Source organism: Sinocyclocheilus anshuiensis, unplaced genomic scaffold (genome assembly GCF_001515605.1).
Source record: "Sinocyclocheilus anshuiensis isolate Anshui unplaced genomic scaffold, SAMN03320099.WGS_v1.1 scaffold983, whole genome shotgun sequence".
Classification (NCBI taxonomy): domain Eukaryota; kingdom Metazoa; phylum Chordata; class Actinopteri; order Cypriniformes; family Cyprinidae; genus Sinocyclocheilus; species Sinocyclocheilus anshuiensis.
Window position 1 is genome coordinate 4926 of NW_015546086.1, and position 14152 is coordinate 19077.

Below are 14152 nucleotides of genomic sequence, written 5' to 3' on the forward strand. Positions count from 1 at the left end.
ACAGCTGACAGATGAGGAACAGAATGTGTGTGTGAACGAGGAAGAAAGTACATGTGTAATTCTGTTATGTTTTTTCCCCGTCTTTTGTTAGTTTTACATGCATTGCCAATGTGTGTGTTTTATTTTTGTTTTTCGCTTGCTTACTTTGCAGATACGGACAGTGGTATATTTTACATACACTACCTTTTCAAAAAATATTTTTTTGAAAAGTTTCTAATGCTCACTGAAGCTGCAATACAGTAAAAACAGTAATACTATGAAATATTATATACATAATATATATTCTGTTTGAATATATTTTAAAATGTAATTTATTCCTTTGATGGCAAAGCTGAATTTTCAACAGTCATTAATCCAGTCTTCAATATCACATGATCCTTCAGAAATCATTCTAATGTGCCGATTTGCTGCTCAAGAAACCTTTGTTATTATTATCAATGCTGAAAACAGTTGTGCGTAATGCATGTTTTTTTTCCAGGATTTTTTAATGAAACGTAAGTTCAAATGAACAGTATTTACTTCAAATATAAATCTTTTTTTTAACCACTTTTGATCAATTTAATAAGACCTTACTTTAAAAAAACCTTACTGACCCCAAAGTTTTGAACAGCAGTGTACCTACTTTCAAAGGGATGGTGCATCCAAAAATGAAAATTCTGTCATTTACTCACCTTCATGTCATTTCAAACTTGTACGACTTTCTTTCTTGTGCAGAACATAAAATAAACTTTGAAGACATGCTTTCCACTTTCTTTTCCATGTAATTACAGTGAACTGGGACTGAAGCATTCCAGATACATGTTGAAAACGATCTCTTTCGAGACCATTTTGAGTCAGGACCATTAGGACCATTTTGGTCAGTAACGCATGTGTGCTTTTCTAGGTTGGGATGGCTGGGGTTGCACGGACAACACAGAGGCGTACTCATACGGCTTCCAGCTGCTCTCAACTCTCCTTCTGTGCCTCAGCAACCTGATGTTCATCCCACCTGTGACCATCGCCATCCGCAGTCATTACCTGCTGGAGGCGTCTGTCTATATATTCACCATGTTCTTTTCCACTGTGAGTTTGAAGACCTATCAAAAACATATACCCAAAATGGGGCTAGCATAAATATTTCAGTTGCATGTTGACATTAACAGGTAATATTTCCTCTGTCTTCATGAATCACCTAAAATGAAATAAAGAAATGTACAGATTCAAAAATAATAAAAAGGAATAATCCCAACTCTAAATTCTGACTGAATGAGGTATGTTCAAAGCGATTGTAACTTGTACATTAAATTAACGGACCAGTCAGATTAAAGAACTGGAACTAACTGTTGTATTCTTTACATTTTATATTAGATTTGCATTCTGTTTTGTTCCTGTATCGAACAAATATGTCTAATTAATGCAATGGGTGCTTGAAGACAAACCATTCACGAGTCCTAATTCAGCATATCAATGGCAAGAACCAGTGACATGTCAGAGTGTCATATTTTATTCATGCTTCCTCTGACCTTTTGTTTTCTTCTTTCACCCCTGAACAGTTTTATCATGCCTGTGACCAGCCAGGCATTGTGGTCTTCTGCATCATGGAGTACGACGTGCTGCAGTTCTGTGACTTCCTCGGCTCGCTCATGTCTGTATGGGTCACTGTCATCGCCATGGCCAGACTCAAATCCATTATCAAACAGGTAAAAATCACTCAGATGCAAAACTCAAAACACATTCAATTTCCATAAACCTTGTGGTTTTTCACTCTGTGCTTCCAAAGTGTGGCTAATATTCAGTGAGCTCAAAACATGTGTGTTTGCATTGAATAAAGAAGAAAAAAAATCTAACCAAGTTGAAATTTACACTACCATTCAAACGTTTGGGGTCAGTATGGTTTTTAAAGCAATTAATTTAAATTAAAATAATCTTTTGTTCAGCAAGAATGCATTCAATTTATATATAAAAAGGGTGACAGTAAAGAATTAATGTCATAAATTATTTTAAATAAATACTGTTCTTTTGAACTTTCTATTCATTAAATAATCCTGAAAAAAATTTGTATCACAGTTTCAAGATTAAAAAAAAAAAATAAATATATATATATATATATATTAAGCAACATTGATAATAATAAAAAATATTTCTTGAGCACCAAATCAGCATATTAGAATAATTTCTGAGCAATCAGGTTACACTGAAGACTGAAGTAAAGGCTGCTGAAAATTCAGCTTTTCAATCACAAGAATAAATTACATTTTAAAGTATATTCAAATAGATTTTTTTTAAATTGCAATAATATTTCACAATATTACTGCTTTTACGGTATATTTAAATCTTAAAATGCAGCCTTGATGAGCATAAGAGATTCCTTTAAAAAGCATTAAAAATCTTACTGACCTCAAACATTTGAAAAGGAGTGTATATGACTAAAATTATCTTTTTAGGGCCACTGTATATAAGAACCACAATCTGATAGTTAAAATTACAAATGAAGGCCCTGGGGCCCAGAAATGCTGGATATTTCTTGTGTCATCAATTTCTATAAATTCATTTTGTGTGATTCATAGAGGCCAGTAGTTTTTCATGGACTATATTGCCAAGAAAAGAGCTTTCCAAGATGTGCAAGAGAGCAGAAATTTTGTCCACCTCAGTAAAGTGTAAATATACGAATGTCAGCAGGCTGTCATGTACTGTCATAATGATGGTGACATTTCGCTGTGGAGCTGAGGAAATTGGTGGACACTTTCAGGTGTGTGTATGTGCACACTCTCTGTAGTTCAGTCTTCAGCTGCTCAACTGCAGAGGGAAAGAGTAAGCTTTAAGGAAAGGAGCACAGGGAGAAAGACAGTAAGAATGTGATTAACTTCATGTTTGAGTCATTTAGAATCAGAGAGTGAGAGGACTACTGTTTGTGATGGAAGCGTCTAATGGAGAGAACAAGAACAAAAGCTCTCCTCTAGGGAGAATGCATCTATATGCGTTAGGTGATTGCGTGTGCATGCCTGTGAATGTGTTTTGCTGAGTGCTGCAGTTTGCAGACACTAATCAAATCACTCATGTCACAACAGTTCTGAACTTTAGGAAGGAAGGAAAGAGAGTGAGAGAAACATTTTTAGCACCACCTCTCTTTACTTACAGTCTGTCTGACAGAGGGTGGCCAATGCAAGATGGTCCTAATTGGACTGGGGATCACCTCTAGACATGATGGGTTTTCGATGTTTGGACTAATATTTTTCCTCTTTGCCGCTCTCCTACCAGGTGCTGTACTTGCTGGGGGCGATGACTCTGTCAATGGCCTTACAGCTGGATCGCCATGGCCTGTGGAACCTTCTGGGCCCCAGTCTTTTTGCTTTAGGCATCATGGCCATCGCCTGGGTAAGTATTTTTATGCACATGCATACACTCTAAAAAAATGCTGGGTTGTTTCAACCCAATGTTGGGTCAAATATGGACTAACCCCACTGTTGGGTTAAATTTTGGTTAAATTTTTAAATTAACTTTTTAACCCAACAGTTGGGTTAGTCCATATTTGACCCAACATTGGGTTGAAACAACCCAGCATTTTTTAGAGTGTAGATTCCATGTGTTTAAGACTGTAATGCATCCTTATTAGATGTTTAATATATCAATAGAATATGCCAGAATGGATTTCAGTTATACTAGACATGGCTCAGAGCATAAAAATGAACAGATGTTGGAGTTGTGGTGATTGTTACCTACACCTACTGAAACTACTGGCGTAAACCAGCAAATGCTGGTGTGCTAGTCTTTAATAGTATGGTTTATGTTGGTCTTAGCTGGTCTAGTCGGTCTTCCAGCTTGGCCAAGCAGGTTTTAAGCTGCCAGTTAATCTTCTAGCTGGTTTATCAATGCCTTAGCTGGTTTAGGTTTCTCTTCAGCTGGTCTATCTGATTCTCCAGCCTAGCCAAGCAGGCTTTTAGATAATTTAACTGGACAGCTAGTTGGTCTTCCAGCTGGTTTAGGCATGTCTTAACTGATTTAAGTTTATCTTCAGCTGGCTTAGCTGACTCTCCAGCCTGGCCAAGCAGTTATTTAGCTGGTTGAGCTAGACAGCCAGGTGTTCTCCCAGCTGGTTTAAGCTTGTCTTGAGCTGGTCCAGTTTGGTCTCAAAGCTTTGCCAAAAGATATTTAACTAGATTAGCTGGACAGTCAGTTGGTCTCTCAGCCTGACTAGGCCCAAAATCCTTTTAAAAACCACCCAACAGACCAGCAAACCAACTTTTTTTTTTTCAATGGGAAAAACAAACATTTTCAGCTTTGCATGTGGATAAAATAAATTTTATGATTGTTTGTAAATGTAATAAAAACATCATATTATAAGGCAATGTGCCTGTGTGTCCAAAAATAACCTTGTTCTTTCAGTCTGATGGATCCGGCAGTTAAATGCCAGCACTATTTTTTCTTTGACTGTTGAGTGACAACAAAGCACCTTTTCAATATCTATAATTTATGAAGGCATTTCGCGTTACCTGGTCCAGCATGTGTCCCCACATTCAAGGCTGCATTTATCTGCGCATTAGCATGGTGTGGCATTAAACGTTTCTCTGTTCTGTCAGTATTACCAGGCAGCTTGTACTTTATGCTAATTCCTCATGCGACCACACTGCTTTCCTGAAGTGAGATGATAAAAAAATAATGGGTGTTGGACAAGGAAGAGTCTTTGCCAGAGCCTCTGGCAAATTATAGTTGAGTAAGAGAAGCACGTCCTCCCTTGAGTCGAATGTGCTGGTGGATATATATGCAGAGAGAAGAGGAGCCAGCAAACTACTACTGCAGCTACAAAGATATACCATATTGTGTGAGAGAGAAATAATGACAGAGGATAGCAGATGTTCAACAAGCAGAGATCTTTTCTTCATTCCTTGACCTAAACTCACATCTGAAGGCACTAACAATGCTTCTAACAGAACAGAATGAGGAAAATCACTTCTGAACTGAATTAAAGACACGTTTTGTTATTTTGGTTGGGAGGTGTTACATATTTGCTACACTCAAACGTGTTTTTGACGCAAGTTAACACATTTATGACAACTGGTGAAGCAAAAGAATAGTGTTAAAATGTTAGTTAATCTTATTAACTAAATAACTATTATTAACATAGTACTACAAACACTTTTAATATAAGCACTACAGACTAAATACCTGAATAGGCTGAAATGTTCTTGCATTTCTGAATGTCATATTGAAAGACAATTCATTGAATGTGACACTGACTGTCAAATGCACACGTCTATCATCTCCATGGCACATAATGGCTTTGTAGTTAAAGCATGTCAGTTGACACCTCCATTTCAAAGCTCCCCGAGCCGACGCAAACACAGTACAAAGCGTCCCACTGTGTGATTCTCACATCCTTTTTAGCACTGAGGAAAAAGCTACAATTTATCAAGCTTGTGACATGCTACATCCACACAGTTAGTTTACACTGCAGTTTATCATTATCTTCTGTGATCCTCTCATTGTGTTTTTGGGCTCTGCATTCTGAATGTACACATAAGTGCTTAAATTAGAGTTTTTTCCCTAGTAATTTTCTCCATAGGAATTTTGAATTGAAGAGGTTTACAACTGACCTAAACTAACCAACAACATTATATCATACTAATTGTTAAAAAAAAAAAAAAAATGAATCAATGTTCATCTGTTATTATTTTTTTATATATTATTTTAATTTAATTAATTTATTTAACATAAAAATACAAATAAAAAAGATAAAAATCTCTGAGAAAAAAAATCTGAATTCATTGTAGGTCCATCTTCTTGAATGGTTTGTTATTGTTAAAAATAAATTTCTTTGGAAAATGAATGGGATTTTTACTTCCAGAACTCTCCTGTTGCTCTCTAAATTCATAGACGGAGAGAAAGAGAAACATATTGTCTGGATGGGTCTTCTCTCTCACCCTTATGGTGAGGTTTGAGTTTCATTTGTTATATCCAATAACAGACACAGTTTGAATTCTAACACTTAAAATCAAATTACACCTGCTAGAGGAATACACATTTTATTTTTACAGTAGAATAATGCTTGAGATAGTGCCTACAAAGTAATAAAGGCACATGATATGGCATTGTGAGGGGAAGGATGAGAAACCTTTGGAATTCTCTCCATTTCTGTATGAACAGTTCTAAAATGTGATCTATGTCAGAACGTTTTCTGTAAATCTTCGTGTTGTGATCATACCACTCATAGCAGTTAGGTATTTTAACTGGTGTTTTAGTTGTTAATTGTTTAATTTTAATTGATTTGGCACAGCAGTGTATTGGAGGTCAGCATTCTGACTAAAGCCATAATAAGAATGTATTTGATGTGGATATACAGCTACTTTTTAACCATTGTCATCTTGCGTGATCCTTCTGAGTTTCAGATTCAGGGTCAAACACAAAACAACTTCTGGTGTGGAATTTTCTGATACAACTTTAGTGCAGCCAGGCCCTGGCCTGATGCAGCAAAGCTGACAAATTTCATTACACTTCCCCATGCTTGACATATGAGATAAGGCTTTTTTTCTCCTCAAATATAAAATATGTCATTGTTTCAGTGATGCTTTGGAACCTGGAGGAGGTCTTTGCAAACTTTCTGTGGTCATCAGCAGTAATGTTTCAAAAGAGTTATTTCTTCTCTGTGGTGACCTCCCATGGCTCTGTTTCATACACACTGATCCATGATTCATGCAGTTTATTGTTATGAGCTTCAACAACTTAACACTTTATAAATTCTCTGACACATGTTATGAAATAGTACCTACTATATATACTGTAACCCGATGACATATATTACATATTGAATATCTGGGAAGTGTTTTGACAGATTTTAAACAGAAATTATATGATGTAAAATTAATATGAAATATTTATGATTTGCCCCACTAATTGAAGGAATCTGTCTGGGAGGCCCGTAATACTGCATGAAGTATCAAATTACACACATTTTTATTTATTTTTTTTATTCTGGATGCAGAAAGAAGATTACATACTTCTTGTGAACATATAAAAGCTGATAGAGAAAAATATCATTTTCATCTATTTCATCCTTTTAAAAATCTACAGAATCAAGTACGGATAAAACTTCTAGTTTGTAGAATTTTTTTATATATTATTGTAGTATTTATTAATATTTTGAATTAGAATTTATATTTAATTTTATTGATTTTTGTTTTATTTTTGACATTTTGTATTTAGTTTTTTTTATATTTCCATTTAGGTTAAATGTATTTTTATTTCAGTTTTAGTTGTAAAAACTTTAGCACTTCAACTTAGATAATTTCAGTTAGTTGCCAAGGCAACATTTCAATTTTTTTTAAGTTTATGTTCCCATCTAATATTCATATTCATTTTATTCCGGCTTTATTTCAATAAAGAAAATGATCTTTAACAGTTTTAGTTTTATTTAACAATAACAACTGTGATGATTTATAGGTTGCTTGGATAAATTGTGTTTTCTCAGAATACATATATTTTTGAATGGCTTAAATGGAGATAGCTACTCTTTTTGGCCAGATGGCATAATTACGGCATCTACCAATAGGGGCTACTGTAACTGAACAATGCTAACTAGAATCTAGTTAATAAGCTTCTATTCTCTGATGTGCATATATTGACTGAGCTTCATGCATGATGCAGCATCACACAGACAAAATGATAAATAACTGCTGAAAACATAAACAATTATGCTAAGTAGCCTGTGGGCTAGTAATACATTTTGCTTTCATAAATGGTGGCATCTCAGTGCTCCAAAAGCATGCTAACCAGATTTGAAGTGTGAAGCACCATGTTTCAGCTTGTGTCCAGGCATCATTGATTCATGCGTCATCCAATCAATGTCCTGCTTGACTGATGAATTCTTTGGAATGTATTAGTGCGTAGCCCTCAGAGGTGGTTAAATAAGTGTGATTCATCTCAGGAGCAGCCTGTGCTGTATGAGGATGTGGTCAGGACCGTGGGGGTTGGATTCCAACCCTACTGTCAAAACAGTAGCCTTATAATGTGAAATATAAATGAGAATCAATTTCAATGAGTCAAAAGGAACATACGGGAGTCAAGTACATTTTGAGAATAATCCTCATCAATAAACAGTATGCGGCATGATGTACACCAATATGAAGCCTTGTTTTGTTGTTGTGTGGGAAGTTTAGGTTGGGTTGGTTCAGACTAGGCCCATCAGTTAAGTGTCACATTTAGAGCTCATCCATTTACCATTCTGTCCTTTTGCAACATGCACCTGTTATGTGCCTGGAGATTGATGCGTGGGAAGATATTGACACAAGGGAAGGATGTTTCTTTTTCATAATGGTTTAAGCTGTAGAACCCATTATAAACTCATAATGATACTGATATTTGCATACACTGTAAAAAAACAAATATTTTGTCATCTAACCTAAACATGTCTAAATGAACTGTTTTTATTAATGATTTTTGTTATTATTATGAATTATTGTATTTATTTTTATTAGGTAAAAATGTTGTTTAATATGATTGAATGCATGTGATTGCACTTACACTATTTTTAAGAGTCAGTCCAGATAGAAATAGCAGAAAAAGAAAGAAATGTTTCTACTTGAGCTGACCCTTAATGTAATATTAATAATATTTATTTTATTTTATTTATTTTTTTATATACTGTACATTTAAAGTAAAATGTGCCATAAGGGACCTTTTCTACCTGAGCTGACCCTTAATAACTTTCTTTGGTGTATGTGGTGTGTGTGTGTGTGTGTGTGTGTGTAAGGGGCTGTTTCTACCTGAGATGACCATTAATGCCATAATAATAATAATAATTAAAAAATACATTTGTTTGTGTACTGCATTAAATAATTTTTTTTTTCATTTAGCGTAAAACACATAAGTTGTAGCACTGTAAAAAAGAACAAAAGAACAAAAAATCTGGGGAATGTTTCTGCCTCTTCAGTATCTTCAAAGACAAAGCTTTAATAAAATTAATGTGTGTTGGCATAAACACGGTTGAATCACATTTGGATTGTCATCAGAAAAATCCATCAAATGCATTTTTGACAGAGAAATGCATGTAAAATAACCGTCGAGGCCGCTTGAGTAGTAAATTCAATAAACTTGCACAATCGGCATAAGAAAGGATTCAGTGAGTGCTCTTTCCATTGTATGGAAATGACAAAATATGCATAATGGCTTTGAAGGCTTTCCGGGACATTTTCAGATAAGGATCTTCTGAAGTATGTGACTGTAATGTGACAGAGGACAAGAAATGGAATTCCTCAGCAGTTATAAAGTTTCACAAACTTTAGTAACTTGGGTTTTGAAATTGCACAGAAAGCCGGTAAAAGCTGGAGTCGAATCAGTAATCCGAGAGAATATGAGATTTGCAATGTCTCGGAGGCCCCAGACCTTCCTATATGCAGCAGAAATGTGATTGAGTCATCAGCAGTCACCTGAGTCCGTGTGTGTTTGATTGACTGCTGCATATGCTTGACAGCAGTAACAATGTAGAATCGTGAGATTTAAAGTGTCTCGGCCATTTCAGCCCCTTGCTTTCAATCCTGTGGCTTGCTATACTGTCATAGGATATTAAACATCAGCTTTGAGTGTGTGCTAGAGCTCCTATTGTATATTCCCTCAGCTGCACAGGACAGTTTTTCACAGTTACAATTCATGCCGTGGCTATAAAATTGTAACCTGGGGCAAAGTTCTAGTCTACATGTTGTCAACCAGTGGAACATTATAATTGAAATGTCATGACAGACAGGGAGAAAAGCTCAGCATTTCATTCTCTCTACACTGTCAGGACAGGTGGAAGGTTAATACACTGTAAAATCTAATTAGTTGGGCTTACTTAAAAAAAGCATGCAAACTGATTGCCTTGAAAAAACTAAGTAAAGTGAAATAGGAATAGTATGTTGTACTGACAAATGCTTAGTTAGTATAGTTTACTTACACGAGAGTTCTAGTAACTAAAAAAGTACTGTAGGGGGTACTTGATCCTTTCATTTAGGTTTACTCATGACTTAGTATAGCTACTCACTGACTCTCAGAGTGCATTGCGGCATGAATAAATTATACAGTTGCTTTGTTTTACAGTCGTTGATTTCATTTGCCAATTTAATTTGCTGTCTTGTGTCAGTAGTAGCACAACAAAAAGAGCAAATAAAATGGTTATTGTTACAATTAATGAAAATAAATGAAATTTAATTGCTACCATTGTTGTGGTTCACGTGCTGAATGTTTAAGTCTGTGTGTGACTTTAGCATATTACCACACACTATTTAAGGATTATGTAAACCCAATTAAAATCATGTCAAGGTATTTATGAAAACTGAAAAATCTTCATTAATAAACTCAGACACAAAACAAAGCACTAAAGCTTTAATAAGATAGGTCACTTTTTAAAAGCAATCTATTTATTACTTTTCTTCTCTTGAAATCAAGTAACTCTGATTTCATGATGCATTGCTGCATTAACGAGAAGAAGATTATAATAGCATAAACGAAGTTCAAAGTGCCCAACCAAAGGGAACGCTAATCACTATAATGGTAAAAAAAAAAAAACCACATTTTAGGAAAATCAACATCAATTGAATATGAAGTCAGCTTATGTGATGTTCTCTGAAATATTTCAGTTGTATTGACAATTCAAGATGACTGGGAAATGAGTGAATGCAACTAGTCAAAGATAACTGCAGACATGAGAAAATGGGTGAAAAGTTTATTAAGACTATTTTTCTTTTCTTCTTCTTCTGTTGTTATGTTGCACATTAGCAACATATTAGTGCACTACTCCCTCTCAGTAAACTATTGGATTTTACAGTGTAATGACTCGGAGAACATCTATAGGTGGAAGAGCAAGTCTGATGGACACTAGATGCAGACTAGATGCTGCTGCTTGGTGACAACTGCGCAAAAGAGTCTCTCCAGTTCTAACCGCAGAGTTTGCATCTGTTAATCTGTACTGTTACGCATCTGTTAAACAGTGTTTCTCTACACTCGGCTGATTGATTAATACCGTGGAATGGCATTAGTAGGAGTGGTGTGAGGTGTGGGAGGACAGTGTGCTTTACAGTCTTCATAAATATCAGGATCCCTACAAGCTGGAGAATTGAATTTCTAAGAAGTCTGTAAATTGTATGTCCAACTTTATAACTGTGTGCGTTCGGATCCAGCTCTAATAGCAGCAGCTCGTGTATATCAGAGCATCTTTATGGGTCTGCAGAAGCATCATGAGCATTCAATCTAATGGGGCCAGCTCAGATATCTGAGCCAGCTGGATTTTGAATACAACTTCCACAACAAAAACGTGTCTTATATTATAATTAGTATCTTATTATTGTAAGTAAAAAAAGAGTCTTTTAAATACTGAGAGAACATAGTCATATTTGGGTCAGTCAGTCTTATTTTGGTCAGTCGTACCTTGAGTTGTTTTTTTTCCCCCCATAAAGTGAAAATCCATACTGGCTGTTAAGTTTGACTACAAATGTGTTTGGTTTATTAAATACAAATTAAATATTAGGTCAAGATTGATTGTGAATACTAACAGCAATGTGAAACTAAACATTTATTGACAAAAAGTCCAAATTATGATTGCCGGAATTATGAGAAAATGTCATAAATATGACAGAAATTAAAAATTGTGACATAAAAAGTTGAAATTATGACAGTCGAAACAGATAAAAAATCATAATTGAGGGAAAAGTCGAAATTATGAAACAAAAAGTCACAATTATGAAATCAAAAGTCCTAATTATGACAAAAGACACAATTATGACAAGTTGAAATTGAGATGTCAGTTATGACAAGTAAAAAAAATAAAACTTTCTTTTTAGCTCATAATTTTAACTTTTTTTCCTCATAATTATGACTTCGTATCTCAATTAGACTTGTTTGTCATAATTAGGACTTTTTATGTCACAGTTAAGTTTTACCAAAGCACTCGCAGAAATGGGCTCCCAGAAGTGTTTTCAGTAACTGACTGAACTGAAGTATAATCTCAGTTTTAATCCTTTTATATTATATAAGGTTTTTTATATTAGTTTTAAATAAAAACAGTGATACTTTAATCATTTGCCGCAACTAGTTTTCTGTACTTAAATGGTGAAGTTCAGTCTTTGAGATGACCACAATTGATGAACTTGATGATACAAGTGCCACTGGTGCCTGAAGACCCGGTTGGTCCGTGTGTCTTATTAATTAATGCATCTTTCTCATGCGTTTGATTTATTCATGACTGACTTTGTCTCCTGCTCTATGTTCTTCAGACTGTGCGCACCATCCGCCGGCGCCGCTGTTACCCGCCGACCTGGAAGCGCTGGGTCTTTTTCCTGTTCCCTGGCACCACCATTGCCACATCAGCGGTGGCCTTATACGCCTTTGTGGAGACGGAGGAGAACTACTTCTACATCCACAGCATCTGGCACATGCTCATCGCCGGGAGCGTCGGCTTCCTTCTGCCGCCTCGTGCCAAACCACATCAGCAGTGGCCTTATACGCCTTTGTGGAGACGGAGGAGAACTACTTCTACATCCACAGCATCTGGCACATGCTCATCGCCGGGAGCGTCGGCTTCCTTCTGCCGCCTCGTGCCAAACCTGACGTTAAAGTCACTCCCTTGAAGCGGCGGCGAGGCTGTGGCTACCAGCTCTGTGTGAACGAGCATGAGGAGATGGGACTGGTGGACCCAGCGATCATTACCATCAACAGCATATGCACCAGCTGATGATGTTTAGCACCATGGACTTTTATTTGCCTTTCTTCTTCTTCCTTTGGAATATAAAAACATGGAAAACAAAGCCAGAGAACTTACTGATGCACTGTAAATAACTTTTGACCGAAACACACACGCATATACGTCAGCATTTTTTGTCATTGTTATTTGAATTACTATTATCGTTAATAATATCGTTTGCATTGTTAGTATCTGGGAATGGTTTGTGTCAGTACACCGATGCACTGTTGTTAGTGCATTATTTAAACCATCTGAGCTGATTTTTCTGCTGCTACTTGACAGTGACTGCAAAATTAAAAAAATGTGTCATGTAATTTATTAATTGTTTTCTGGCACTCAAATGACCAAATGTTTTATTGTGTTTAGAGGATGCAAAGGAAGAATAATATCTGGATGTATCAAGGGCACTGCTCTTTTTTTTTAGTTTTCCTTCTAAACATCTTTTGCACTGAGACACAAAAATGTGATACTGTACATTTTTTAAATATAAGTATAGTTATGATCCAGTCACAATGTGTACATGTATAGTATAGTTGTTTTCAGTGGAATGTCTGATTGTACATTGGATTGCATTGTATTGCCTTTGCAGCATAACTGATTGTCGATTTATAGATGGTTTAGGAAAGTGCCCATTGCCAAGACCAGGTTTTAATATGAAACCTCAGATAAATAACCTCATATTTCCTGTTGTATTTACCTAGCGAGGACCAGAGGGAGACATTTTAAAGCAAAAGCTAATGATAAAGAAAATAAACGTTTTATTTTTTTGGTATCAAATCGGATTCTTTATTTGGTGCTGTGTAAAAGTAATGTGTTATTTCTTGAAATTGGCACAGAGTGCGGTCTTCCTCCGATATGTTGAAGAAACCGCAAGTAGGGCCCTCTGGGATTCAAAACCCCATTTTTAAATAAATAATTTCCTCCTAAATTCATATCATGACATCATCCTCTGTATGTCAGTTGTTATGAGGATGCTTATAAGAATATTTACCTTTGACCTGTAGGATGTTCCCATCTGCATTAATGTAATGACTACACTAGCTCTGTGCCCTGCATATGTGCTTTCATATCACTCATCAGTCTTAAACAACATTGAGCTTAAAGACTGTTTTTCTGTCTTGACATCAGACAATGATTCAATATCTGTCTATCATATCCGCCTTTGACTAGGGATGAATCATGTGTCATGCTACTTGTTAATGAATACTTATCATCGTACTCCAAAGTAAACATTTGTGCAATTTGCTGAACAAAGTAACCCCTTTTAATTGAAAGTACATCCAGTGATTCTGCCTGAAATTAAATCATTGCTATCATTGTCCTAATACGGGCAAAGTTACTGAAAAGAAAATATTATTTATGGCCGTCATGACTTTTAATCGCTCAGAAACAAACAACAGGGTTTGGGGTTGATATGATTTTTTTTATGTTTTCAAAGAAGTCTTTCATGCTCACCAAGGCTGCATTTAT

The 14152-nt window shown here is 35.7% G+C and overlaps 1 protein-coding gene across 1 annotated transcript; it reads left to right on the forward strand.

Moving 5' to 3' along the window:
* Nucleotides 1–883: 883 nt before the first annotated feature.
* LOC107700051 (transmembrane protein 8B-like) lies at nucleotides 884–12569 on the forward strand (the record flags this gene model as incomplete). Its single annotated transcript, XM_016501562.1, has 4 exons — nucleotides 884–1062; nucleotides 1533–1679; nucleotides 3238–3354; nucleotides 12216–12569. Coding segments are annotated over 4 exons (797 nt in total), but the record flags the coding sequence as incomplete, so codon positions are not given.
* Between the last annotated feature and the right edge of the window lie 1583 nt (nucleotides 12570–14152).